This window comes from Mycteria americana, chromosome 16 (assembly GCF_035582795.1).
Source record: "Mycteria americana isolate JAX WOST 10 ecotype Jacksonville Zoo and Gardens chromosome 16, USCA_MyAme_1.0, whole genome shotgun sequence".
Taxonomy (NCBI): domain Eukaryota; kingdom Metazoa; phylum Chordata; class Aves; order Ciconiiformes; family Ciconiidae; genus Mycteria; species Mycteria americana.
This window is the reverse complement of record NC_134380.1, coordinates 5,339,330-5,363,996: the sequence shown is the minus strand read 5'-3', so window position 1 is coordinate 5,363,996 and position 24,667 is coordinate 5,339,330. Positions and strand designations below refer to the sequence as shown.

At 38.4% G+C, this 24,667-nt stretch overlaps 1 protein-coding gene across 9 annotated transcripts in view; it reads right to left on the bottom strand.

The window, feature by feature from the left end:
* Positions 1-6,804: 6,804 nt before the first annotated feature.
* Positions 6,805-24,667, bottom strand: part of TNRC6C (trinucleotide repeat containing adaptor 6C) — a 111,089-nt gene continuing 93,226 nt past the window's right edge. For 6 of the 9 annotated variants that reach the window (XM_075519247.1, XM_075519248.1, XM_075519252.1 and 3 more), the window contains 10 exons: positions 23,345-23,428; positions 22,790-23,021; positions 20,863-21,030; positions 19,542-19,733; positions 19,252-19,395; positions 16,261-16,377; positions 13,704-13,898; positions 12,245-12,315; positions 11,363-11,502; positions 6,805-8,289 (listed from right to left, as the gene is read on the bottom strand). In XM_075519247.1, the coding sequence (XP_075375362.1) occupies positions 7,929-8,289; positions 11,363-11,502; positions 12,245-12,315; positions 13,704-13,898; positions 16,261-16,377; positions 19,252-19,395; positions 19,542-19,733; positions 20,863-21,030; positions 22,790-23,021; positions 23,345-23,428 (1,704 nt within the window). In that variant the 3' untranslated portion in view covers positions 6,805-7,928. The remainder of the gene's footprint in view (positions 8,290-11,362; positions 11,503-12,244; positions 12,316-13,703; positions 13,899-16,260; positions 16,378-19,251; positions 19,396-19,541; positions 19,734-20,862; positions 21,031-22,789; positions 23,022-23,344; positions 23,429-24,667) is intronic. The other 3 variants (XM_075519250.1, XM_075519254.1, XM_075519253.1) reach the window with 2 other exon arrangements.

The window sequence follows — 24,667 nt, the reverse complement described above, 5'->3', positions numbered from 1 at the left end:
CTTTCTTCTCTCTCAGGTCCCATATAGGACAGCAGCTGGACACACAACTGATGCCTCTGTGGTCCTACCACTGACTATGAAAACAGTAAAGCATTTTTAAGAACGCATCAATCCCTTGTTATGCCAGGTGGAATACTGCCATTTAAATGCCCTTTATTGACAAGAACACTAAGAATAACCCCGTTTGCAGAATGTGGTATTTGGCCTCCTAGCCTTGTTGAAGGTCTGAGTGGAAAGGGAGACTTCTTCCAACCATTTTCTCTAGGCTCGCTTCAGAAGTTTCCCTTTCTTCTCAGCTAGAGATGGTGCCCACAGTGGCAAATCTCCAATGGCTTAGAATACCTGGGTTCTATAAAACAGATAAAGAATCAGTGTTTGAACTATAAGGCGTTAAAGATCACTATCTTTACTTGGAGGCGTCTATACCAGAAGACGTGATCTCTCAGCTACGTACTGGATCCCATTATTTTTGTACACTTTCTCTTCCTTTCCTTCTCCCTCCTGCCCCCCATCTAGGGACACAAGCAAAACTGACTTACACTGTGTCTTAAATTTCATATTATGAGGGTTAAGTGCTTCGTGCTTAATCTCCACTAAGTGATGAACAAATAGTGTTCTGCTGCAGACAAAGTATTAAGCTTTAGTCTGCATCAACCCCAGTTTTAGTCTCTAATGGAGACTAATAAAGCAACACCAAGGGGTGGGCGAGGCCCAGTGCTGGGCTGGAGTCACTGGTTCGCTTTGCTGGTCCCGAGTGCTCAGCTTCACGTCTTGCAGCTGTGGTTCAGAAAAGCCCCAGAAAAGGTATTTTTCAAAGATGCTGAAGCACCCTGGGGGAATGATTTTGAAACTGCTTCCAACTACGCTCCCATCCAGGTTATTGTGCGACCCGTAATTCACAAACTAAGAGGCAGCAAAAGCTTAAAAAGCAGTTCAGGGAGACAGCAGCAAAACATGTAGTGACCATGCTGACGAGCAAGAAATAAAGGATATTAGACTAATACAGTAAGTCGCACATAGCTTTAGAACCACCTTACTGCATGCTCATGTTTGCATATTGATGCTATAAAGAAAACGATCACTGAGCCAGAGCTATCAGGGAAAACGATTTTTTTTTAAATTTTATTAATTTCTAGCTATTTCAGACATGAAACTCACCTACAAATCAACTAGATCCTTGGACGCTTCCTTCTAGCCCTGTCCCTGGGCTCTCTGCCCTCCTCACCAGCTTGCCTTTTCACCTGCTGCATCCTACCTTTGAAGCTGCACTCTTGGACACGTTGGGAAAGTGCAAGTCTCCCCATCCCGGTCGGATTGTGGAAACTATTCAGCAATAAAAGCATCGCAAGGTAATCGGAGCTGTTTGCCAGTTACCACTCTTCCTACAAGCTGTTCCTTCTGAACGCGCGATCAGCCCAGAAGAGAGGCGAGGGCTGCTTAGCTATGGGGACTGATGTCTGTCCCCTCTTACGTATTTCAGGTATCTTATGTCTGTGCTGAATCTCCCACTGAGCATGAGGATTCTATTTCTAAGTAGGCAACCTATATGCTTCACACTGGTGGAACTTGGAATTCGTTACCTGCAGAATAATCATCTCCTCCGCCTTTATCAGAAGTTCCCTGTCATCTGTAGGGAGAGAAGAGTTGGGAAGGAGACAGACACGTGCCAAGAAAAGGCAGAAAAAGTGGGTGCCACTTGAAACATGGTAAAATAATGAAAAGTCTGATTTTTTCCTGCTCCTGTGGGGTACAGACAGTAAAACATAATTGTAAACTATGAATGCTGTAGCCAAAACAAGGAGACCTACTGCAAAAATGGAAAGAGAGTCTGCTCCTTTCCAGCACCGTCAGTAAACAGGTCTTTAGTCTGCCTGAATACATATTTTCAGTATAAATTAAGAATCAATTAAGATAAATTAAGTGGGCAAAGGATCCAGGAGAGAAAAATACAGAGAAATTATAGAGGGGTCTGCCACAGTTTTGAGTATTATCAAGTCCACTCCCCTGGACAAAACAAACGTGTAAACCAATAAACTATTTAATTAACTCAGGACAGACGCAGGCAGCTAGCAGATGTGGGGGGAGATGTCTCATCCAGAGTCACCAGCCTCACAGCTAGTTCAAGGCAAGCCACCTTTACTAATAATAGTATTTATTGAAAGCAAAGCAATCTTCCAGCTTATTGTGTTTGATAACATTTTAATAACCCTGAAATCATGACTGCACCGGGACCACGTTTTCATCAGAGAAAATTTACAAGCAACTCGTTTCCAATGCATCTGACAGTAAAAAACAAACACCGGGGGCACACACAGGACAAAGTGTCATATTCATTTCTAATGAAACATTTTCATTAGAGAGAAGAAAACGGTGGGAGCGCGAGGGATTTAAAATGGTCAACTTGACTGTCTTTGCACAGGCTGGATTGGCCGTAAGAGGATGGAGTCTGGCAACTTGCAGGAAGCAATAGTTAACCTGAGAGATTGGGTGTATCCGCTGGAGGAAGACACCTAGACCCCACTAGAACATGGGCACGTTAGTAGTCCGTCCTCCCTCAGGAAAGCTACAATGTGGATGAGTGTTGGAGGTGCCTCTCCCAAATTCCAAGAGCACACGTGTATTACTGGAAGAGACCCCTTGGGAACGAGGGGGAATGTGAGAGGACAAAAGTTGGGCTGCTCCCGTAGACGTTAAGGTTTCACGGGTACGTTACTGCCTTCGAAGCAACGCAAGGACCTGGGTGAAACAGTCCAAGAGACCTGCAGGGAGCTAAAATCGTCCTGTGTGGTCCATGGACAGGCCCATGGTCTCCTTCGAATTCCCGCTAAGATAACATCGTGAATCACAGACATTTCCAGACATTTACGGAGCTGTCGTTTACCTTGGGGTTTTGCAGGGAACGCGGGGTACGCCAGGCATCCGTACAGTTTACATACAGAGTTCGATTGAGCTCGATACCCAATTTTTCAGAACTCCCCTTCCCTGAAACTGGCTACGCAGGACTTGAGCAGAGATTGTACATTCAGCATGAATACAGTGATACAGTTAGTACACCTGTCATTTGTACAACGCGTGAGCTCTAACAGACATTTAGCAGCAGTTCATATACACCGTTAGATGATCCTACAGGTCACCAGGGCAATCTTTGATCTGGTGTCACAGGTATGCTCCACACTGTAGCTGCCCATAACCCAAATCCTAAAGGGTTTTTCAATTCCATTTCCAGACTCTTCCAACTCCAATAATTTTTAACATATACAGATATCCATATACATTTTTTAATTAAAATGCTCCTTCACATACACAATCATATATTGAATTATCAAGAACAATAATATATTTTTGGAGCAGAATAGCAAAATGATCTGCTCTGCCAGTGCCACCCACAAACTAGACAAGTAACTAAGAAGAAGTTTGACAGTTTCAGACCACTTAGGAAAGAGAAATTCGCTTGGCCTAAAGACAGGGGAGCCATGCAGTGAAAGTGCTATGGAGGAGAGCGTAAATGCAATATACAGAAAAACACAAATTGTTGAAAATGTTTTCTTGTAAAGATTCTGGAGCCATAAGGAGAATCCTTATCATCAGGAGCTATCTTTACAATTTCAGAAGAATTGGATAGCATTAAAGCAGAAGAGAGCATGACACTGAAAACAGAGCGAGCTACGCAACCACTAAGAGATTGATTTTGGCCAAAAGCTGTATTTCTTTTAATATACCAGGGTGGATACTAAAATTTTAACAGTGCATCTAATTTAGAAAAAGCCATCTCTGCCAACCTTATGGAAGACAAAACCTCTCGTTAGCCAAAACATCCGACTCCGTAATGGCCTTTGATGTCTAGGCAAACAAAACCCAGGGACACTGAAACTGAAAGCCCTCCTTGCTAAGGAAAAAACGCAAACAAAATACAAACCAAACAAAAAAACCAAAGAAGGAAAAGGAAAAGAGAAGGCAACTCTCTTCTATGAGTTTCATTACAAACACCTGGAAGAGAAAATAAAAATAGATGGGAGGGGAAGCAGTTCACAGTAAAAAACAACCGTGGCAACAGCTGTGCCCCTTTGGGGCAGCATCGGTAACGAACTTAGCAGAACAGGCTTCAGACTGGGTAGTTTAGCTATTTAGGTAACAGAAGTTACCCCCAAATCTAGATTTGATAATTTTTAATTGTATCATATCCACCAGCAAACTGCAAACTCTCAAGAGTTGCTTGGGTCCCCCCCGCCCCCCGGGTCTTTCTTATTAAATGTACAGTTTATGGCAGAGTAGCCGATAATCCTAGTGACAGAGAGGATGGGCTACACTCGCAGCGCAGGTTAGAGTTGTTCAGGGCTGCGAACCGCTATCTTATTAATCCAGTTCTTCATGTTATGTTTTTTCCTTCTCAAATGACTTAGTGGAATGAGTTTTACTGTACAAACTCGTAACCACTGGAGACCTGGGGCCAGACCTGCTCTAAATCATGCTTTCGGTGTGAATCACCTCAGTGCCACTAAGAGGTGAAGAACTGGGCTGACGGAGGCAGGAGGAGAATGTAAGCTCATCTTTAGACAGGGGAGACGGAGCAAGTTTGGGTCCCTCCACAAACCTTCTGCAATTCGCCTCCTATGCCTAACGTTAGCCGCTGTAAATATCTCCCTTGATTTCAAAACCTGAAAGGCCAAACATGAAAATATTTTGGTATTTCTACCCTATTTTATTTATGGGCTATTTGCCCATCTCATAAAATCTAGCGGAACTGGCAATTTAGAGCTAGAGCCATCCAGGTCCCGAAAGTGGGAGGCTACAGGGTGATTGAATGGTAGAGCTAGAGAGGAGCCTTCAGCCTCGCACTATTCAAAGTGTTAACGATTCATCTACTATATTACTAAAGACATGAAAAAATGAGAACAACATAATTCTAACAAAAAAATGATTACTGCTTTTTATGCAGCCCTCTTTTGGATGCGATATGCAAAGCGTTCATGGTACAAGCTTATGAGGAAGCCATCACCAACAAGCACAGATTCAAAGTGTGTGACTACGCTTACAGGAGTGATTTGCCTGGCTGTACACTTCATTCTCATTAATATTGAAAGAGTTAAACTTCTTCCATGAAATACCTTAACAGATTTAACAATATATTTTTTTTAGTATCCCCTGCATAAAAGAAAAATACACATTATTTGAACAGCCAAGAAAAAACTGCAATTTATTAAGTTTCAAAGAATCTTCGTACTCTTGAAAGCAACTTTCGGTGCATGTTCTTTAACAATCACATTCTATGAGGAGAATAAACATTAAAAGCCACAATTGTTTTTTCTTTTTTAATCTCAGAGTTACAGACATCTTTAATCCAAAAGGAAAGGCAAAAAAAAAAAAAAAAAAAAAGCCCCAGAACAAACCCACCCCCCGCCCCAAACCCTTAAACAGAAATTTTCATTCCCAATTTTAAAATATCAGGAGTTTTTCTACAACTCAATGCTAAACTTCAGCATGGAAAATTGTATGTAAACACGCACATACACACATACATATTTTATATAAGAGTGTGTGTGTATATATATATAAAATATATATGTAGGAGGCGTGTAATGGCAATGAGATGCAATTACTCTGAGGAAAGGTTATTCAGCTAAATACACTACTAAAACTTGAGAAAAAAAACAAGTCTTGAACCCAGTTTGTGCATAGTTCATGATCCTCTATAAAACCAGCTTTTGTTAATTTGCAATCTTGCAGGACCCTTTAACTCTGATAAAACCATTAAAAAGCTAATCTTCCAAAAAAAAAAAAAAAAAGAAAAAGAAAGAAAGAAAAAAAAAAAAAAAAGAAAAAAAAAAGGAAAAAAAAAGTAATGCACAAGTTTCCTGATCCAAGCAGGCAGGGAGCACAATGTTCATATAATTTTTAAAACATACTTGAAGTGTATGTTATTCCATTGTCTTTCTTCCTTTCAAAACAATCAAAAACATTGATCTTTTTTTAAACATAAAGCGATTTTTTAATATATAAAGCACTCTTCAAACATCTATTTCTTTTGAGTCCATTATTTGGTAAATATGTAACTGCTACACATTAGATTAGGTATTTTCTTCTTTCTTACTGTCTTTTTTTTTATTTTATTTTGTTTTTTAATAATATCTTCAGTGCTAGGAGTTGGGTTTTAAAAATACATGAAATGGTGTGGAGTTGCTCCTCGGGAAACCCGGCTTTCCTGAGACATCTTCCACCATGTGCAAGATAGTGATCACAAAGTTTTCGCCACTTTGACGAAGAGGAGGAAAACAACAACAAAAATAGTACACAGCAATGGCCAAAGAAAAGAATAATACAACAACACTGTTCAATCCCAGAGCTCTGAAGTAGCATATCTTCATTCTGAAAATAGTTTTCTTTACGATGGAAGTCTTTTTTTTTTTTCTTTTTTTTTTTTTAATTCCTTTTTTATTTTAAAGTTTGAAGGAGAAAAAAAGGTCTGTAAACAGGTGGGAGCCAAAACTCCTGGCTCCTCCAAAAGCAGTCAAAACCTATGTCCAAGTGCTTGTTTCTGTTCCTGCTTGCAAGGGAACTATCCACTCTTTACAATTATCTATGGCCACAGTTCAACAAGAGTATTTTTTTTTAAACTTTATATTCCGAATGGAAAAATGGTGCAATACTCCGGTAATAATTTTCTTGCATTAGTCCACAATAAAAAGCCGCTAAAGGTAGATATACATATTATTCTCCAGAGATACACACTGTAATTTTTAAAATGCGATAAGAGTCCTTGAGTAAACATTTACACGTGAATTGTCGCCGGCCCCTTCTATCAGTTTCTTTCTTTTTTTTTTTTTTTTTTCTTTTTTTTTCTTTTTAACATTATAGGATTAGCTACAAGAAGGGCTGCGGACACTCAGTGCAAAGTTAGAAGCTAATAACAATTAAACATTTGACCAATGAGCAAATAAAAAGCATATACTGAATAAAAGGAAAAAATTCACACTTTTAGTTAAACCACACATGGGCACACACATACATACGCGCGCGCACACACACAAGCACACTCACATACATACATCTGTTCCAACAAAAACATATAGTCTGAACTTTAAAAAAAATTCTTAGAGCCTGTTTTTTGTGTACTGATGCCGACCTGGAAGTGTAATAATTAGACTTAGAAAGTGTTCACATTTTGTTATTGGCCTGCTGGATTCAAGTATTTGCATGTTGATATGGGGGTTTTTTTTGTTGGTTTTTTTTTTTGTTGGTTTTTTTTTTTTTTTTTTTTTTTTTTAGCTTTTTATATTTTTGGGATTTAAAAAATGACATGAAAAAGTAATGAAACAAGGGTAATGTGCATAGGCAGATCCATGGGAGTAGTGGACACAGAGATACCCCAACCCTGCCCTCCCTCCCCCCCGCTCAACCTGTACAGTCAATAGTTACCACTCAGATTCATTACTTTTCTGTACCAATGGTAAATATCACACTTCACCCTTTCTGATTATTGGGTCCGCCTCTGGTAATGTGCATAATAGTCACAGGCTCATTTTAAATAGGCTTTCATTTCCCCCTTCCCCCCCAGCTGATAAAATAACCCTTTCCAGCCCAAATTCTGAAAAGTGCCCTTCATGATAGACCTATTCTAAGCAGCTTTTATACTTTGTTTTTAAAATCACCATACAAACATAAAAAGACAACATAAAACAAAAAGCCATGAAAAAAATAAAACCTGTCATTAGCATGTGACACTGACCAAAAGTAGCCCATACTGTTTCATGAACAGTTCACAAGGACTTCTGCAGTTTCATATTCGATACTGGACAGAGGTACTAAAAAGGGCTGCCAGTCTGATCTGTTAAAGCTGGATTCTTCATCAAGCCCGGGACTGGAAAGGGTTACAATTTTTGTTTTTCCTTTAGTGCTGATGATTGTTATTTCCATTTTGTTTCTCTTGTTTCCTAGATGGACTCCCCACTGAGAAGATCACCCGGAAGAAGAGTATTCAAAGGTGTCGGGCTTCCGATAACTCTGCCGTCGTCGGTGCTCGGGGGTCCCCAAAGGCTGCTGGAGTACTGAGGCACCCCACCCCACAGCAGGTCGCTGCTCCCCTTGCCCCCCAGGCAGGGAGTGTTCCAGTGGCCGGCGTCGTTGCGCACCAAGCCGTGAGAGCTGCTCGAGGAGCCCAGGCGAGTCTGGTTGGTTCCAGTGTTGGACTGCCAGCTGGAGGTGGGCGGCAGCGGCTGGCCTTGTGCTAAGAAACGGTTCACTTCTTCTTCACCAGCAAACTCGGCCAGGATGGTAGTGTTTCCCAGGACACACCTGAGGACAAAAACAAAAGGTGCGGCGGCATGAAACAAGAGATGCAAGGGGCGCTTTCGGAAATATCCGAGATGGATATAAATCCATTTTCCCCCAAGCTGAATTTGAGATGAAGATTTCTGCCACATCTGCTCAACTTTTAGCAATCCCAGTCTCTTGAACAAAGAGTTCTCTGTCCTATTTTCCCTTTACCTTTCTACATCCATAGGCCAACACACAAAGCCATATGTGTGGAGACCACCTCGTTTAACTAACATGCATCATGGGAGGCTGTACTCTAGGCATAAAGATACAAGCATACCGTATTATCAGTAACAAATGATGCCAATAATGACAAATTTAGTATAATACATTTTCAACAACTTGTCTCTTCACATTAATTTGTCACCCCAGAATATATTCTGGTATTTAAATCCAGCAACAGATTCACTCATTTGCTGTGTATTTTAAAATCAACTAACCAGGAAAAGAAAATAAGTGTGTCCCTTTTTTTTTTTGAATCTGCCAGATGTATGAGCAGAATAAAATTCAGACACCTTGCACCTCAGGATGTCTACAGCCATCACACTCAACAGTACCTTTTCAATTACAGCAAAGGCTGAAATGCTGTTTCTATGTCTGTGCTCAAGCACCTGACAACACTGCCTCCTTTCTTCCCTTTTACTTTCGCATAAATGTTGTAGCTTTTATTATTTCTGAGCAATGGGCAGTGGGACCTGTAGTAATTACGGCACTTTGCTTTACTAAAAAGATACAAAATATAGATCCAACAATGCATCATATAGTGTAGCAAAGCAAGCTCCGGACCATAAGGTGTATAATTCCTCTTCCTTTTTTAAATATTCTCAGAAGACTTAGAGACTCAGAAAGAGTAGAGAATCCTTCTTTTTTCACGTGTAAAAAAGAACAAGTATGCTTTCATACATGTGAAGGTCTTATCCCATCACTATGTTTAACATTAACTCTTCAACGTGCAGTTCAACTCTTCTGTGTCTAATGCTTATTCCTGCTTTTATTTAAAGATATACTTGAAACCCACTGGCTGCGTTGGGAACACATTTCCAACATCTGTACTCTGAAAATTGATTTGTACTTCAATTCAACTCACCACTCATCCGGCAAAGTTGAAGGTTTTGTCTTTCCCCCCACCCTGTTTCCTGAAACCTCACTTTCTTTTCTTTAGTAGTATGTTTAAAATTAATTTCCTTTGCATATGTTTGACAAGAATAACTGCATGACTAATGCAATGGATGCAGAATTCTTCCAAGAACCTAGCTTTTATTTTCTTCTAGAATTTATTTTGCAACTTAAGATCTTTTAAAGAACGGAAGATAAATCTACCTGGCACTGTCTGCCTAAACCTCCAGGTTATCTTTATTACTTCAGTCTCACCATTACATGGCATGTAACTCTGAACATATACATTAACAACTATGCTTTTGTTGGAATACAAACGTGTTTGTAATGGCTGTTCCCCCTCACCACCTGACTGCAGCCTCTGGTTTGGAAGCCGTCAACAAGCAGGGTTTGTGCAAATGCTCCTTGTTGAAAATCACATCATAAGAATTTCTACCTTTCCTAAATATGTAAATGAAGAGATGCAAACACAGTCTTTGAAAACTATGCATTCTTCATAAAATTTTAAATTAATTTTCAAAAAGTATTAATCCCTGCTGCTCCTAATTTATGTAGCAAAAAAACCCCACACAACCAGAGATGGAGAGTGTGAACAAGCTATTCTCATATCAAATTAGATGGGATCTGAGACTGTTGGCTCTGCAATGTATTTTCCAGTGATCAACTCCATGTAAACATTTATCTGTGTGGCAGATAGTGGCTGATATCTCTTGGAACTCTAATACTGTCCTGTTGGCTTCCACAAATCCCATTGTATTTTACCATTGTCACCCTGCCAGCAAACCAAACACATCTGTAGCTCAACCCTTTTCATTCAGAAAGGTCTGTCCTGTCCTTGCCGGCAGTGTAACTATAGTAACGCCACAATCTATTAAAAAAAACAATTTAAACAGAGGCCTTCCAGATCACTGATAACGTAAGGACACTGCCATGTACATATTTAAAATAAGCACTTATCTTTAAACTTGCATATTAATTTTGCCTTTGGCATTATTTCTTTTACCTGATGCCCACATCTAAAGTGATGTAACTAAGACGGGCCAATTTTTCATCTCCAATTGTTCTCAATGCTGCTTCGTAATATTTAATTAAGGAATGGTCAACAGTTAAAAAAGCAACATGGTCGTTAATATAGTTATTATTACTACAATTTCTGTTAGTCAGGTTCATAATGGGAAAGTAGTTGCAACTTTCCATATGGAGTAACCATCACTCCTACATCTCTAAATATAGGGAAAGTAATCAGGCCAGTAGTACAGCTAACTCCAAAAGATGCTTCCGCTATGATCAGTATTTTTCATTATACTCATACTATAACCTGTTGATAAAGAAAATGGCTTTCCAACTCTAAGCACCTAAGTATTCTTTTGAACCATCAGTCTTCATATTCTTAATCCTCCCTCATCTCACTGATTTTATCACTCAGATTCTCCAGCTCTTGCATAGTATGCCAATTAGTCCCACAGATTTTAAAACACCTAAAAAGCACATTTTCTTGTCATACATTTCTTTCAGTTTCTTTCATAACTCCTTTAAAAAAGGTGACCACCACTAACACATTCTTTATTTATCATCGTTTTGTCCCTTCTGTTGCTCTCTAAGCTAAAACCTTGTCTCACGCTCTCTTCTCTGAGCTTCCTTTGCAATTCTTATCACATCTTACAAATTCTTTGCAGTCTTATAGGTGACAAATCCTTACTGAGGATGTTATTAATGGTGACTATCTATTATCAAGTTTTGTAATGACCTCTTATTCAGTAGTGTACGAGTATCTAGTCCGCAATTATTTTTTCTCTCTCTCATTAGGTAATTTCCAAAATCGGATTAAACTAGCTACTGATCAGTTCTGAGTCCTAGCAAATAAATGCCTAAGAAAATAGGTAAAACTGAGATAAAACTGGCTTCATAACGAAGGAAAGAGAGAGCAGAAACGTACATATGCAGAGACTTTTGGGCCTTGGCTGCTTCTTCCTTGGAACTGTATCGGACCACAGCATTCCCTTGCGTCAGGTTCAAGTGGAATGTTATTAGAGGGCCATGTTGCAAACACAGTGTCCGCAGTGTGGAACCATCAATCTGGTAAGAGGGAAGGGGGGAAAGGTTATCTGTATTTTTGTGATTTTACTTTAAATGCTTGTTAACTAAGCAAGTTTTAATAGCTAAAGAATAAGTACAGGTGAAAGAAAAAAAAGGCTTTTCTTCCATAAGAAGAATTTAATGATAGACTTATCACTGTCTTCATTGAGTGAGACATCCTGTCTTTTTAAGACTTCCCTACAGTTCAGTGCACAAAATTTCCCAGTTTAGGTGATACAAATTACATTTATCATTAGAAATCCAGAAATAAGTCAAAGGAAACACACATTGTTCATAAATATAACTAAATTTTCCCCAAGATTAATTTGGATGTCTACATTCAAGGCTTTGTGACTTACTGTCTTCCTTCTGAATGACACTACGTGGAGGACTAGAGGATTTGACAGACTCAGGAGAACCACCAAAAAAAAAAAAAACCCCATAGGAAAAGCAGATTTTACATCTCTGTATCTGCTTTAAAACATCATTCACCTCCAAACTTACACATACATAAAGGGTGCACGCTGAATGACTAATTACAGGCTTAAAAGTTCATAGTTGATTTGACAGGACTTTGAAAACTTTACAAATTCCACGTAGAAGACAGACACTTGTAACAACTGCAGAATAATTATTTTGCGTTCAAACGAACCAAATGACCAAGGCTGATAAATGTTCCTCTTATCACCTCTTAAATGTGACACGTCTCTTTTCATAACTAGTTGTGTACAGTTCTATTTACCTGGGGTGTGAGGTTTCGAAGAACCAGCCAGCTGCTTGTTCTCCCTGAGCTGTCAGTACTCCATGCAGAACCTACAATACAAATTCCACAACAAAACATTTTACCATGATGCGAAGAGCATATTACAAGAAGAAAACTTATCTGGAATCCCAACATACTAGCAAGCGTTATTGCTACTGAAAACAAATCCTACAGCAGTTTCCTCACATCTTGATTTATTGTCTTCTTCAGAATGAAAGGTTGCTGAATGAAGACCTGCTTTTGTTACATTTAAAAAATCTGTGGCATTCTTCACATTCCCACAATAACTATTAGAAAACTAGCGGATGCAGGTATGACACTGCAAGAAACTGTATCTTCAGGTTACATTATAATTAATCTGGAAGACACATTTTAGAAGCAATTCAGATGTGCAAGCTCAGATTGCTGCTTGCTATTAAAGATTTTTATAGCACTGCAGCATTCTGCTATCTTGCCAATGGTAGATTAATGTATATGACTTATTCAAAACAGATATTTCTGCACTGACAATGGTCTGATTAAAGATACAAGGACATAACCAACAAAACCTGCTTTTCCAACTTCAGCCTGGTGTTTTACAATGAGAAACTGTACAAGCTTGATATTTATGAGTGGCATTTGAGAAACTGCAGTACTTCTGTAGTCACGTGCGTGACCACACTCATGCTCGAGAGAGAATCCTGGCACCAGCAGTATCTGCCCACCAGGTGGGGTTTTGGTGAAGAAAACTGATACAAAATAAATGGCAAGAAGAGGGAAGAACATTTAATTCCCAATTTAGTGAAAGCAGATTAATAAAATAGTCAGCTTCATAAAATAGGTGTAATACTTTTGAAGCTGACAATACTTCACAAACAAACATGATATATAAATATATATATATTTTTTTTATATAGCCACATCCATGGTTTCTCATATTTGTATTTAAGCAAAACAACGACATCTAAAAAAAGAGTCTGCATGAAAAAATTAAGACATTCCCTGAGGGCCCTGCAATGCCATCAGGTCCTAAATGCTTCACATCCATGCTCCAAAAATGTGTTCCGTATTAAATTCCATGGGCTGACTCACTCATCTTGAAGCCTCGTAGGCAGTCATAGATCATACCACAAAACAAGAAACATGTTTAAAAGACATTTCTAGAAATTAAGGAAATGGAAAAAAATCCTAGTTGGAGTTAAATAATTTGGCAATTCCCACGTAAAATTACTAATATGACCACCTGAAAGATGACAGCTTCATTTACAACTTGTCCTAACTAAAATATACAGACATGAGCTTCATCCTCAAAACAGACACACTCTACTTGTGTAAAACCTCAAGTTTCTGGAGCCTAATACACAGCTATGGGGTGCCTCACTACTGTAACACAGAATAAAAGCAAACAATTATAAAAAGAAGGCACTATGGTATTATAAAACACAGAAGTCAAGAGTACCAGAGGAGTAAGAGCTGGTCCAACCCAGGGGACTGGCACCCCATGTAGATGATGGCTTGGTGTTCGTTAAGCCTGGAGGTGGTCTCGTAGGAGCAGTAGTGTTTCTGGGTACCTTCCATAGTTCATGGGATAGAGAGGCTTGTGTGTGAGAGATTGGGCCAGAGGACCACGTAGACTTGATGTCTGACAATTTACCTGCAGTAGAAACAAATACATTTGTGTATTTTTAATTAGCAACAACTGTTAAACCAAGTAGGATGGGTAATCATCAAGCTTCTGCATTGACTATATTCTTCCAACTTTTCAGGAGAGAAAAGAATAGCATTCTGTACCATCCAGTGATGTAAATCCTATATCCTTTGACTCTACTTATGCTAGTATTACATTTTCAAAGAATTTTGTGTTTAATGAATCTCACAACACCTGCCATGTACACAGTTCCCTTTCCAAAATCTACTATTTCACTTTCTCATAAAAGACGATACATGAAAAAAGACCAGAAAATAGACTTAAGTATTTGAAATCTAATTTCATCAAAATTATAATGAAACACTTCAAGATTGTCTCTCAAAGGCTTAATAGAACTTAACCACTTTTTCTTACACAACTCATCTAATATAAAGTAACCAGTATATCCGTATGTTCTTCTGATACATTATTAAAATCCCAAAGATCAAAGACCAACAAAAACTGTATTTCTGAATATTCAAAGTAACAGATACTCTTTTTTCCAAGTGACTTCGAGAAAAATGAAGTCTTCAGAAGATTAGACCATATCACAACCTGTCACTCTTTGTAACTTTTTACTATGCAGTTTATTTCCCTAATTGGTTTTTAAACTATCTTACTACTGTTCCTGCCAAACCAGAGTTTTATGAAATAATACAAAAAAACAAGAATAACAACTACAGTTTAGCATTCAGAGTGGCAGACAAAATTGATTCAAATTACAGATACCAAAACAAACCCCTTTATTCACCTTTAGACTCACACATCCCCGCCTGTCTTCCTTGTACCAACATATGTTGTGAAATTAGAGTCCAATTTCCTTGTCATAGCACAGTCCCACCGTTACTAACATTAGCAGCACGTGTTTGACTGGAATGGACTGAAATGGTAACATCACTGCATCTTCTGCCAGAGCGAATGATATTGTGATTATGCTGCCTTAATGCTTTAATGTTGACTGCAGACAGTAAGAAAATACTTGTCCTGACAAAGTCCAAAATACAAGAATCTTGTGAATTTTTTTAAAACCAGATTTGAACTGGCAGATTAAGCTTATACTGAATCAGTGCTTTGCATCAGGCAGCCATTGAGGTTTTTTTATTAGTCCTAAAGCCAAATTTACCAGTCACCAAATCACAGCCTCAGTTATATACACACACACTCCCCAAATTGCCTCATTTAACTCAATGATTTTATACTGAATCATAACGATTTAAGTGAAAGGGCAACCACTCTCCCATCTTCTTGCAAACTGTAGCAACAAAAATAATTTGACAATGATGATGAAGACATTAACAATGGTAAAATGGGGGGGGGGGGAAGTCTGAGTTTTAGAACTCAGAGCAGCTCAGCCTGCAATGTAGCACATGATACACACACATTACCACAGATTAGATGTTGCTATGTCACTACTTCTCATGGGGTTAACACAAAGATTAGATGACACTGCAAAAAAATAAAAAGCAAATAAAGCAGAAATGCATGGCAGATAAAAGAAAAGCAAGCCATTCCTTTCTTTTCCTTTCATTGGGGTAAAACATTTCAAACAAACCCTTTTTGTTTTGCATTCTGCAGTAAGACCTGGAGGTTGCACCTTCCTTTATTCAAAGAATTGGAGGGTTTTCATTGATTAAAATGCTAATACAATCCATACAACAGCCCCAAAACATTTTTATAGTGGGACAAACTGGATATTTAGGTAGCCATATTGCAAGCAAAGCTTCCACGATTTGCAGAGAGGTGCTCCAGAATTTATAGCTCATTAAAAAGAATAGGGTAATTATTTAGACCATCTACGATCTCAGCCATATAGGGGGGAGCATCAGGCTTTGGATTGAATATTAGACATTAAAAGACATTTAAGAGTCCCAAACCCAATCCTTCCAGAGCCATGCAGAGTACCACCTTGAGGTACTACTAAACTTTTTCCTGAACTGAAGATGGTTCACTTTTAACAGTGACTTTATTAACAATAATTTCATATCGGCTCTTACAGAAAGGGTCTAGTAGGGGTGTTTCTACTGAGGTCTTAGGCAATATTCCTCCTCAAAGTTGCAATGGACATAGTCCTTAAGAGATCTCGATGCCAATACAGAGTGACAGCATGTGGCACCAAGTGGAATAAATACATTTTTCTTTAACACAATTCCAGGCATACCATCCAACGCTCACCACTCAAGAGCTGCCAGGAGAGCTGCCTACCTAGCACAGTACTAAAAAATCTGCTTTTGTCTATAGTAGCACTACTGTAATAAGGGGGAAAAGTACTTTCTAGGGCCTTTTCTCGGAATGCAGAAGGATGCAAAAGTAGAAAGGCCATTTTTCGTACCTGCAATGCTAGGTGCGGATGCAATGCTGCTGAAAGAGCTACTGTAGCCGGAGGCACTAAGCGGCCAGGCACTCGATGAAGGCAGCGTGGCATTCTGAGATGATGTTGGGGATGACCCTGCAGAACCAGCAGAGAAGCAACTAAGAAAGATGGGCATAATGATGTTTGGTGTGACATAAGCAAATCTATTATGTGCAAATACAAACCATGCAAGACATTTTCCTTAATCAGCCTGGTCTCTGAAGTCTAGGAATGAAATGTTATAGAAAGCATGATAAAGTGAAGCAGAAGTCTTTAGTAGAAAAGAAAAGAAAGCTGGCACAGTAGCAAATGTACTAGCGCCTGTGCAGAAGATAAATTCTGCATTTCCTTTGAGATACGTGACTCTCTCAAAACATCAGTGTTAAACTGTTTAGTCTCAAGGAACAGGCTTCATTTATAAAGGTGCTCTGCCGGCTGACTTAAGCAATGGCAACTGTAGATGAGCATAGATGTATATGATAAACTAACCTCTTACCATGGGTGACTTGTCCTAAATTACTTGAGGTAAGCACTTCTCCTACATGCTAATGCCCACAAACATCTTCAGATTTTTGCAGACTTTCAGTATAGCAAGGATATATTTTAGCAATCTCTTCTCAAACTGATAACATTAAATGAAATAGCCTGAAACCATCTTGGTAAATCATTTACAATCTGAGGAGCTATCTAAGCATACATACAATTTCCTTACTGGCAGCAAATGAAAGAAACTGAACATAAAATAAAATATCTTCATTATAAAGACCAGAAGAGCTGGAAGTATTCTCTCTAGCCACCAACAAAATTAAGTGTGTATCCTAGGTGACTTATCGTTCCTGACATACATAGATGGACTGTGATACTGAAACATCTTTAACTGACTAATAAAAATAGGCGAGTTCTTTGGAAAAGAGCACTGTACTGAGGTAGAAGGGAGGAATTAGAAGGACAATCTCATCCTTCACAGCTCAATAAAAAACACAGGCTATATTTTCAACTGGAACAGCAACCAACCAAACTTTACCTTATCCAGACTCACTGCGCTCCAAAGGATACCAACACAGACATCAGTCTCAAGCAAATTAACTCTGTATCAAGGCCTCCTCTGGAAATAATCTATTCCCCAGGCAGGAGTGAGGGAATTATATCAGATTCAAAGGCCCATATGCCCACAGAGCTGAAACTGTGCCCAATTCCATGTGGCTAAGACTTTCAGCTCAGAGTAGCTGACCCTGCAAAGCTTCATTAGCAAAAAGGGTAAAACAAAAATCAACCCAAAAGCTTAGGTTTTGTCTATTTCTAAGCGTACAGTGCAAGGATGGTATACAGCACAGTCTAGCCCTCTAAACGGAGATCAGCTCTGTTAATACAATCCGTGTGCTTCAAGCTGCAGTACTCAAAGACAGTCCCTTCCTGGCAGCATGTCATGAAAGTCCCAATCTCATATGGAGGGGTACTGACAATAACAGATAATTTTACCTAGGAGCAAATACCTAGGTTATACGAGCATAAAGAAACAGATTCAGCAACTACATTTTTTATTAAAATTTATCATTAACAAGCTAAAAAGCTGATAAGGAAAGGAAGCATATGTGGACCCGAACAGTCACTGCTTTTCAGAAAGTTTTGGCTCTTGAGGGCCTGTTTACTTCTGCAAAGATCGTCTATACTGACCCTCTCTAAGCAGCGTAATTATTTTTCTTCATTCCACAGACAGATTCTACACCAACAGAGCTAACGTATATATACTTTCCTTCTATAAAGAAGGAAGACCTGTAGTAGGTATCTTCTAACTTACAGGTATAGCTCTGTAGGCTAGGCTTTTGGCCTTAAGGGAGTGTTTCTTGGGTGCACTGTATCTGAACTGTGACTGAATTATGTCTTTATACTTTTCCTTTTATAACTTCAAACCATCCAGGTTGCCTGCCCCTTGAAGTATATTGGGGTCATTAAAAGTTAATTCAACATTACTCATGCACACAAATACTTCATGTTTCAGCTTAAATAAAGATTGCTTTCTGGTAAGAGACAACTAAAATCATTCAAGGCAATGAAAAACCCTGCCTCCTTAACCTCACGTTTCACACCCCTTCACCTGAGTGAACAAGCCCAAAGCTGGAAACCCGTTTCAAGGATAGTTCTGATTTACAAACTATGCAGATATCACAGATGTAACTACTAAACCAAAATCCACATTTTAAATCCTGACAGGTCCTTCTTGACAACCTGATTATACTATTCCTGTGCATATTAGAGTGCTCTAATAGAGTGCAGATAACTTGCCTATTTTGGCACGCTGATCACAATTAAACCAAGCCACCTTTTCCTTGATCCACTTTCAGCAGATCTAGTTAACAAGTAGCATAGTCCCAATGGTTTATTGTTTTAGAGAGTAGCCTTTTAATTCTGAAGTAAGCACTGCCAAGACAAAAGGAATGGAAATGGCACTGGGAAATGCTAGTTTACTAGCCAATTCCCTATTTTTTCTTTTCTTTGATGGTTTTGGGGATAAAACAGCTCTAATTTATTTTGCTGACTGATCTTCTAACAAAGCTACAATTAATTAGTGTGACAGAAGCCTGGTGCCTCAGCAACAACTCTGGAACTTTTGTATTGTGTCTTCTGAGTATTTCACAAAGTGTATGTAAGAGGTTGGTCAGTATGGAGAGCAAAATCTTGTTCAAAACAAAGTGTTACAGGTTACAAAAACTTCCAGTGACCACAGAAGTTTATATTACATCTCACAGCCTTTTCCAATATAAAAATATTTACATTCCCATGGAAAACCAGAAACTTCTTAGTACCATATTTAAATCAAGTATTTCTGGATTTTCAGTAAAAGTTCAGAGCAGAAGCATTAGTAGATTAGGATTACATGCAAAAATACACTATAGCCATAATACATGAAGTCAACTTTTTTGGAAAGAAAAAGAAAGTATACACAGATATGGAAGTAATTTGTGTGTTTACCTCCACTCTTGAGAAGATAGCGATTAACATCCTGTATCGTGGTGTTTATGGTAGGCCCAGTTGGAACACTTCCAGGAGTAACATCAGGGTCATTTTCAGGATCAATATTCTGCAGTCCTTTCCATGGCACTCCTGGATGAAACTCTGTTTCAAATATAATAAAAAGAAGAGTATATATAGTCATAATTCTCCAAATTTCCTGTGTATAGAAGGCATAAGGATTCAATAAATAAAACCAACAATACGTTTTAAGGACATCAGTTTAACACAAATGCTTTGTGTTTTGTTACCTGGTGGCCAGTTTATGCTGGAGCCATTGGAAATTTTATCACTATCGGTTTTGGCACGTGACCAGCTGTGAGGAACAGCTACGGGTGGACTGGCGGGCGATTCACTGTTTTGAATCAGATCATACCGGCCATAAGAGTCATCAATGGAGGACTTTCCCGGAGGACCAATACTTAAACCTCCAGGTATAGCACCTGTAATGAATGAAATGGAAAGGCTTTGTTTAGGAGTGGGACTAATTTTGGGTATGGAATTTCATCAGTCCCTATATTTTGTTGTTATTTTCTTTTTTTCTTTCCGTATTACGAAGATAAAAAAGAAAATTAAAATATGAACACAGTAAGCAAGGCTTAACGGCCTCTGAAGCCTTACTAGGAATTACAGCTGTGAGATACACCGCTGGTACAATCTAGACACTCAAGTTAAAGAAATTCGCATTACATTACTGCCAAAAAGAGACTGAGTAATTCAAATCATTACACTGATGGTAAATAGGAATTTGCTGAGACAGCATCCTAAGGAATATCACTGTAGGCAAGCCCTCTTCTCATCCTTCTCTAGGTATTCATTGCTGATGGGATGGGCGATTCGAAATGGCCATTCTCATGTTCCTACAAACTATCAAACAACTATTTGGCATAAGCAGTAAAGCTACTTGCAGAATAAAAAACCATGGTAAAAGAAATAATTCATACTATTCATAATAAAATCCAGGACACAATAAAGTTAAGAGCGCACCATGTTCTAACAGGATAAACTTGGTACAGGAAATGAAGGAATAAATGACTCAGGATACTGGAGGCATTAGGGATAAAGGTGTTCAAACAGATTAGCGATCACTTCTGAAAAAATATGAAGTTTGTGCACCTAACTCCCAGAGTGGGTAACTATGCAATCCATCATGCCTTTGTACAGGACTGGCTGTGGAAGGTTGATGATATTGGAAAAATTGTGGGAGAAAGCCAATGTAAAGTTTTTTTGGATCGAAGGTATGCAGATCTGGAGTAAGGGGATGCTTGCGGGACTTGTTTTGCCAATGCTAATGGCTTGTTTTACTTGAACTCCATGTTCTAAGCAACAAAATTCAGCAAATAAAAAAACCATTCCTACATTGCACTTAGGAAGTGATAGCTGCAAGAACTTCAATGCATTGCTGCATGTGACTGCAGAAATCATCTTAAAAATATCACAGTCTCAAAGGGCGCTCTGTACCAACCATTTATGAGCACTTACTGAAAATAGTAACATGAGAAAAAAATTACAATTGCAATATGACTCAAGTCTCAAAAAGCCAGACTGACACAGAGATTAAATGCGACATACCGTGCTTGCTGGAGTTCTGGTCAAGCGAAGAAGCAGCACTAGACAGATTATCCATTGAGTTGGGGTGTGTCCACTGAGGAAGGCGAGACTGGGACTGAGAAGTGTCCTTCACTGACAAACCACCAGTAATGTCCATGTTATTTACATTCATGTTCGGGTTCAGTCCAGCTAAGGTGAAATAGGTCATTAGATATCCATAATATACTGGAGGATTAAAATATGTGTTTAAAAATCCAGCTGAGGAAATTACTAAACGTTGATTTTCAGACACCTGTATGTATGTGTAGTAATTTACTATGCACATTTTCAACCTGCTGTCACAACTTTTGCTTATATGGGAACACCAATATAACTCCCATGAATTCAGAAAATGTTAAAACTTCGCTAAAAGGAAAAAAGAAAAAAGATGTAGGGATAATATTTTAAAGCTGTCAGTACTTGCAGTCTCTTTGCTTGTCTCAGAAAAGGCATTCTGGAGGAATGCACTGGAATGCTACATTTAAACCAGTGAAGAATTTACAGCATTCCTTTGCTAAGCCAAAATATTCCTAATGTCTCACCAGCACACCCCCAGGATGTCTGCCATTTTATTTTGCTAACAACGTTTTTAAAATCCCAAACAAAGCAACCAATTAAAAGGTCATACAAATACCTGGTATGCACCAAAGCAGGTATTGTACTATTTTGGCATATATTTTGTATACACGAAACAAAATCACTCAGACTATATTTAAGGAATAATTTTGACATGCTTCTGTGACACAAATCTGGGTCCTTTTTGATATATAATCCTGAATGTTAGCAGATCACAGGAAGCTGAGATATGATAAGAACCTCTTAGACTTAGGCCTTTAATTCATAAATTCTTTTGCCTTCTGATGCTCCCTGCTATAACAGCTCACCACAGCAGTCAAAATTACCTTCTTAACTGCTGCATGGTAGATAAAGCTTGGCAATTCTATTGTACACAGCATAAAGAGAGTCACAAAGAGATTAAATGAATTCCTTTATGTCATAAATGAGGTCTGTAGCATACATCAAACAATCACAGAAAACAGGTCTGAAAGGTTGTTCTGTTCACCCTGTCTCAAGGCCGAATCAATTATTTTGACATCAGTCATATCTGACAGATCTATGTCTAACCTACCACAAAATGACTGGTGAAGAAGATTTCAGAAACTTCCCAGATGATTTATTCCAGTACTCTGCTTTGCTTAAAGCAAATAAGCAATCCTTAATGTTTAACTAGATCTCCTTTTATGCAACAAAAGTTTATTGCCTCTTGCATTAGCCACATGCAAGAAAACTTCTTCAAAGCTATTTTTTACATTTTTGAAGATTCCTGCATGTCTCTTAAGTCTTCTCTTTAGACTAAAGCGAGCAGAGGATTTAATCTTTTCCTTAGCAGTCATGTTTTTGAAACATCTAATCATCTGCACAACACTCTTTCTGCATTCCTTCAAACTGATCTGTATCTTTCTTGAAATACATTAACCAAAATTGATGCCTTACCAGTGCTGATTAGAGTGGAAAGATGACTTTGCCTGACTTCCAGATGATGTTCCTGTTTATCAATATGACATTTGTGTATTTTACAACATAATGCTGTTATATTTAGTTCATATGTTGCTATTGCAACATATGTAAGGTTGCTATTGCAACATATGTAGATAGTTAATTAAGCAAATCTTCTGTCCTGATATTTGTAGGCAGAGCACAGGTGAGCAAATACAGCCCACTTGAACAGCTACCAGACAGGCATGTAGTACCATGATTTTGTTTAGGCATTTCAACATTATTTAATAAACACATCTTTTGTATTTCTGAATTTATTATATTGTAGAGCAAAATATTTAGATGCTGAAATAATGAAATATACTCCCCTCTGTCTTTTTCATACGGAACTGCTTTAGTGAAGGACACTTACCAAGAGGGTAAGGAGCAAAGGTGTTCGGTGAAGACTGTTGCTCTTTGGTCTGCAGGTCAGGTAGGCCGGGAGCCTGGGGATGGGGTGAAAAGCTATCCATGGCTGATTTGCCTGCAGAGGGGTGCAAAGATAGATGTGGAGGGGGAGGCTGCTGCTTCATAAGCAGGGCCTGGGCCAGCTGGCGCTGGTGCTGCTGGATCTGCTGCTGCATGTTATTGATTGTACGTGCAACCTGGCAAGAAAAAGAATCAATAAATGCTCAATTGAACAAAACGACACTAGATTCCTTGTGCCTTTCTCTACAGTGAAACAACACAATAGATCTCTTTACAAATAAAAATTGACTGTATTAACGGTTGAAGAGCTTTCCTCCAATAACTGAATGCTGTGAAATAGCTTTGTTACTCTAGCACTCTTTCCTTTTCAATATGCAAGCCATGCACTATATTATTGTTTTTAAGGACGCTTTAGCTGCTTTGGTATAATGTAGTCCAATCTCTTTAAGCTATTGAAACCAAACTCTGATGGCGAGATTGAACTGGCAGGCAAACCTACTTGCTGCTCCTGTTGTCTCATGGGTCCGGAAACATTACGCTGAGCCTGTAACATCTGCTGCTGGATTTGTAAACGTTGGTACGCCTACAAGACAGAAACCAGAGGTCAGAGATCCTAATGTATACAATAAGCCAAACAAGCTGGCTTGAACTGCTCTGATACATTATAAAACAGAAAAGACAGAAACATTGGAGTTTTCTGAAAACAGTCAATGACACAAAAGTAACAGTCTTGTTACAAATGTATTTTAGAATACATTTGTTTAAGTCCAGTGTTTGTTGGTTTTTTTCTTTTTCAACCAAAAACGTCAATTAAAAAAACTGATGAGTAAAAGTTTGTGCGAGCAATAAGTGGTCATTAAAGACAGGAACCTATTTTTTTTTCTGGGAAAAAAAAAATTGTAACACAAAGCAAAAATTAAAACAAAAGTTTATAGTATTATATAAATAGGATAAATACCAATAGTTATTTTTGTTTTGGCCATTTTGAGTTCTGACAACAGTTTGTATTTAATCAGTTGTGCTGCTTTATTCCAGAAAAGTTGCACAATTTTCATGTGGCTAACTGGGCAGTAAATTTTTTTTTTTCAAGATGTTTCTCTGAAACACATGAATTTAAAATCCAAAGGAGTTCTGTACAGATATTTTTCAAGTAGCTGGGTACTGTTCAATTATTACCATGGCATGAGATCAATGCTGTACTCCTCAAAACTAGGAAACATAACCAGAAATGAATAATACTATCAAACACTGTGCCTAATAAAAGAGTTTGACTAGCACATTGAGATCAGCAACTAAGCTAGTTTGTCATCCTCAATTTTATGTTTAACCCCAGCAAATACTGACTTACTGTTAGCACTATCTCTTTTAAAAACATTCTTAAAATCTAATTAAATATTTTCACACACACACGTATGTAAAATTTGCAAATATAGCAAAAGTACACAACTTCTTAAAAACAAGTAGTTCTTATCACATGATGTGTTTAATATACACTCCATTAATTACAGGAAATTTACCCTACACTTCAGTATTTAGTGAGGCAACTGAAGGAAGTTCGCCAGGTAACTCAGGTGACCAGCACTGCCGAGATTTCTCTCCTGTTATGTTGTGACACAAATCTCCCAGCTGGTCAATCAGTTGCATAGGTTGGTATGTGATACACAGATTAATCCTCTTTGAGAATATACTGTGTTACTCATACCAGTATGAAGACAGCTGACTTTTTAGTTCCACTGATCAGCTGTAAAGGATAATTATTCCACAAATGACTATTTATAAAGCCTGAGGCAACAAACCATGATTTTGTTTCTTTAAAAAGAAA